General features: G+C 48.2%; 1 protein-coding gene across 1 annotated transcript; it reads right to left on the minus strand.

Annotated features, from left to right (window-relative positions):
* Positions 1–841: 841 nt before the first annotated feature.
* LOC123040858 (uncharacterized) lies at positions 842–2117 on the minus strand. The gene has a single exon (XM_044463599.1). The coding sequence runs from the start codon at positions 1826–1828 to the stop codon at positions 854–856; it is 975 nt and encodes a 324-aa protein (XP_044319534.1). The 5' UTR covers positions 1829–2117; the 3' UTR covers positions 842–853.
* Between the last annotated feature and the right edge of the window lie 2598 nt (positions 2118–4715).

Raw genomic sequence — 4715 nt, forward strand, 5'->3', positions numbered from 1 at the left:
ATTAATCGATTAAATGGCCGATTAACTTGCCGATTAGACGATTAATCCCCTACTCACCAGCCAACCGAGCAGCTACCAGTTAACGATTTCCTCAACAATGAATGGTATGATATTTCTGTAGTCGCGTGAGATCTTAGATCCATCAAAAATTCCACTCCAGGTCCTACCTAGGTAGGGCAGGCTGTAGTATGGGGACATGTATGTAGCAGAGCTAACCCCAATCTTACAACAGATGGCGATAACATGAGAGCAAGGCTTGTGAAGTAGCTGCGGCTTGCTGCATGAACATGTGGCAGTTTTTTCAACTGTGGATCCTTCAGACTTATTCATGCTGCGGGTATATTCCGACTTTAGGTGAACAGTCACCTCCCTCTTCCTTCCCTTAACTGTAAACTTCCGATCCAATACCTCACCACGAGCGTTCTTCTCATCGGCGTACGCATACGTAACTGTATGCGTCTCGGATTTCTGCATTTTGGAATTCATGTCAACCTGGACACGTTCCGGGAAGTTAATTGATGGGTTGCCAATTGCTTTGTTTGCTGCAGCACTTGTGTTTTCGAAGTACTTTACCAAGCGCAGGAATGTCACCTCCACTATCGCACTGAGCGGAAGGCATGTGATCCCTTTCAACACAGGGTCGTTCTTATATACATCAGATATAACACTGCCCATGATGCCATACCTTGCTCCATCTCGATCATATGCCAGTGACCACTTCTCCTTTGGTTTCAGACCGATCCAGTCAGAGAACTTTGTTATCTTTTTGTTGCTGTCATCAGCATGATCTTCCTTCACATTCTTCACAGAATCATGTTGGTTGCATGGGCTTTGCGCCTCAAGCTCCTCCACGTCATGCTTGACTGATTCCTGCTGCATGTCTGGACGTTAACTCGTCTAGCTCCTTCCAGATTTTACCAAACTTATGGCGTCTCTTCTGCTGGCAAAGTTTCTTGAACATCAGCAGCAGCTTCTTGTCGCCAAAATACGCAAAGAAGTTTTCAGCAAGGTCTTCCATGCACCACCGGCTTTCTGCTTTATGCCACTGTCGATATTGGTATTTCAGAAGGTCTTCCACAGCTTCAATCAACTCCCTTTTGTAGTCGTGTATAAGACACACATCAGACTGATGCACCACTGCTCGCTCCAAATTACTAAGAAACCACAACCAACTTTCCTTGGTCTCAACCTCAACGATAGCACATGCTACTGGAATGTAAAAATCATTAGCATCCAATGCCACAGCAGTCAACAACATCCCTTGATATTTCCCACATAGTGGTGTGCCCTTGATGCATAGAACAGGGCGACAGGTACGGAAGGCCTGTAAGCACTGTCCAAATGCCCAAAACATACGGTGCAGGACTCGGAAACCCTTACACTCTGCAACCTCTGCATCCTTGATGTCAACAAAACAACCAGGGTTCTTGCGTGCTATTTCCTTGAGCAACCTCGGGGCAAAGTTGTGTGAATCGTAAAAGGTGCCGAATTCCCTCTCCAGAGCAAACTGTCTTGCCCTCCACGTCTCAGCGGGACTAATCTTCTCACCTAAGGGTCCAGTGAGATAATGTACCAATTCCTGAGCTGTCATCGTCAGGTCATCCACAAGGTCACGGAAGGCGTAGCGACTACTTGCCAGGCACTCCGTCCCAGGCAACACAACCGTGGCCAGTTGAGAGTAATCATCATGTACGGCTTTGAGCAAAATGCCGTAGTGCCTGACCTCAGAGGATTGCACATACAACATGAACTTCTGCGTCACATGTTTTTTTCTCTTCAATTTATTTGCAAAGGAGCTCCAGCATTTGTCAGTCAGAAACTCATTCATGCCCCACGGGTAGTCCTCCAAACAACAGTCCGGTTTCGGAGGACTCTTCGTCAAAGAAATCAGTTTTGCGTTGCTTGAGGAACCCCTTGATATTGAGATCTTGTGTTTCTGGATGGAGCCGGAACAGCCTGAAGATCCAGAGCTGTAGATCCACCAACGACATGGACTGTGGCTGCAGCGGTAGCTCGCGGACTAAGTGAGCACATTTGTTTTCCAAATCGTTGCCACGCACGCGGGAAAACGGTTCTCTACGTCCATAGTACACCGGCATCTGAATCGCTTCTTCAACTTCAACCTAACACCACCAAATGATGCCACAACACAGATGCAACAGGTTCAGACGAATCAAACAACCAAGCAAGTATTGTGAACTACGAGTACCCACTGAACAACTACAGACCTGCGGCTTCCGAGGCTTCCTGACAGCCTTCGCCGTCGCCGTCGCCGGGGCCTTCCGCTTCCTCGCGCTCACGGCGGTACCCTGCGAGCTCAGAACACGCAGATCTTCAACAAAACGGGTGGCGGCGAATCCTTCGAGTGGTACCCGGAGGGCGGCGAGGAGAGCGTACCGGCTGGGGGACGGGGAGCACGTCGGGGCCGGTGAAGGAGAGGACTTCAGCGGCATCGGCGCCTGCGCGTGGTTCGTCCATCGCCGGCTTCGTCGGAGCAGGGTTGCCGCCGTCGGTGCCGAGGTCGGCGTGGGTTTCCATCTCTTTCTGTTCGCGCATTTGGGGAAAGGGATGAGGGTTTTCCCTCGCTTCTGGAGTTTTTCCCTCCATTTTCTCGTGATGTTGGGCCGTTCGCGAGGAGGTTCTGCGGTTGTACCTGGGCTGTAGCCTGTAGGCTCTGCATTTCCATTTGCTGTTGGGCTCTCATCCCCGTGGAAATTGATATTTATTATTAAGTTCGCTGGAATTTGATTATAACTACAAAGTTCATTTTTTCTTGACAAAACGTTAACGAGGGACTAAAGCGTAAAAGATTATTAGTGCTAGGGGAAAATGAAAAGGATCCCACGTGTACACAGGTCATATACAGATCAATTGCTACACACGGAACAGATACTGATCGATCACTCCACGAGAGAAAAAAAATCATGGAGCAAGAAAGGAAAAAAATGTGTTCCGATCCTTTCTTAGGTGCTAGATGTCGCGATCCTATTTTTCTGTAGGATTTGCTACGATCCTTTCTTAGGTGCAACGGTTTTCATTGTGTTTTTTTACTATTGACAATGGAGAGATTAGAAACAGCGTCGAAGAATTGTGAGCGGTTAGCCGGATGTTCAATGAATATTAGGAACTGTTAGGGACCTGACTTGCCGGCGGCTCGCGGCCGGGGCACCAGATGATGAATTCGTCGCCTAGGGTTGAGGAGGCCGCGGCGCTGCCTGATGAGTTGCGACAGTTAGGTATAGATGGAGGCGTGGAGCGATGTAGATAGTTATGGGCCGATCACCATCGTTATACTTGTACATGTATACGACGTGTGTACGCGGGATCTTCTTTTTCATTAGCACCAATCATCTCTCACGATCTAGTCCCTAGACATTTTTTGTCAAGAAGAAATCAACTTTGTAGTTATAATCAAAATCCGACGAACTTAATAATAAATAGTCAATTTCCTCCTCATCCCCGCTGAGAAAGAACTCTCCTAAAAAAGCTCGCAATATTTTCTAAAAAAAAATTCGCAATAAAACAGCAGACACCCCTAAAAGAAACCATGTTACAGTGAAAACATGTACAAATTCAAGCTGAAAATCATTTGGGAGGTATGAACAATAAATTTTGAAGGAAAGTCCAAGACAATCCATCTGCCTCTCCCTCTACATCCCTTCCCCTCCCCTCCTCTCTGTCGCCCCCTGTCAGTGTCAAAACCGGCGGATCTCGGGTAGGGGGTCCCGATCTGTGCATCATGGCTGATGGTAACAGGAAGCAAGGGACACAGATGTTTACCCAGGTTCGGGCCCTCTCGATGGAGGTAAAACCCTACTTCCTACTTGATTAATATTGATCATATGGGTAGTACAAGAGTTGATCTACCACGAGATCGTAGAGGCTAAACCCTAAGAGCTAGCCTATGATGGTATGATTGTAATTGTGATCGGCCTTCTAAGGACCAACCTCTCCGGTTTATATAGACACCTGAGAGGGCTAGGGTTTACATGGAGTCGGTTACAAGGAAGGAAATATAATATCCGGATCGCCAAGCTTGCCTTCCACGCAAAGGAGAGTCCCATCCGGACACGGGCCGAAGTCTTGAGTCTTATATCTTCACGCTTCAATAGTCCGGATGTTGTACACAGTCCGGCTGTCCGGATACCCCCTAATCCAGGACTCCCTCAGTAGCCCCTGAACCAGGCTTCAGTGACGATGAGTCCGGCGCGCAGTCTTGTCTTCGGCATTGCAAGGCGGGTTCCTTCTCCGAATACTCCAAAATAATTATTGAACACTTGAATCGTGGCCGGATCCACAAAATGATCCTTACACACCGCTGTAGAGAGAATGATATTTCACAAACGCAATCTGCTGACAACTTTTTCTGATGACGTGACATGTTATTACGGTCGGATCATTATTCGAACCGTTTTCCCATAACCAGCCGCATCGCGCATTACGAGGCGGTTTCCTTGACACGTCTTGTCAAAGCAGAGATCGTGTCCCCTTATCACGGGATTCTCATCAATACGGGCATGGGTAACCCAACCGCACCACTAATCGCGGCGAGTGGGAGGCAGACGGGTTTCACCAGGCAAGTGGGGAGGCGCAAAAAACTTTTACCGCCCCTATAAAGAGGTAAGGCCCCTTTCTCTTTACCCACGCCTTCTCCTCCCGTTAGCTCATTCCCCTCTGCTCGAGCCCTAACGCCCAAGTACTCTTTTTCTCCATCG

Source organism: Triticum aestivum, chromosome 2B (assembly GCF_018294505.1).
Source record: "Triticum aestivum cultivar Chinese Spring chromosome 2B, IWGSC CS RefSeq v2.1, whole genome shotgun sequence".
Classification (NCBI taxonomy): Eukaryota; Viridiplantae; Streptophyta; class Magnoliopsida; order Poales; family Poaceae; genus Triticum; species Triticum aestivum.

Excerpts from the sequence above, each read along its gene's own strand:
- LOC123040858 (XM_044463599.1), bottom strand. The coding sequence starts at position 1,828 with ATGAATGAGTTTCTGACTGACAAATGCTGGAGCTCCTTTGCAAATAAA.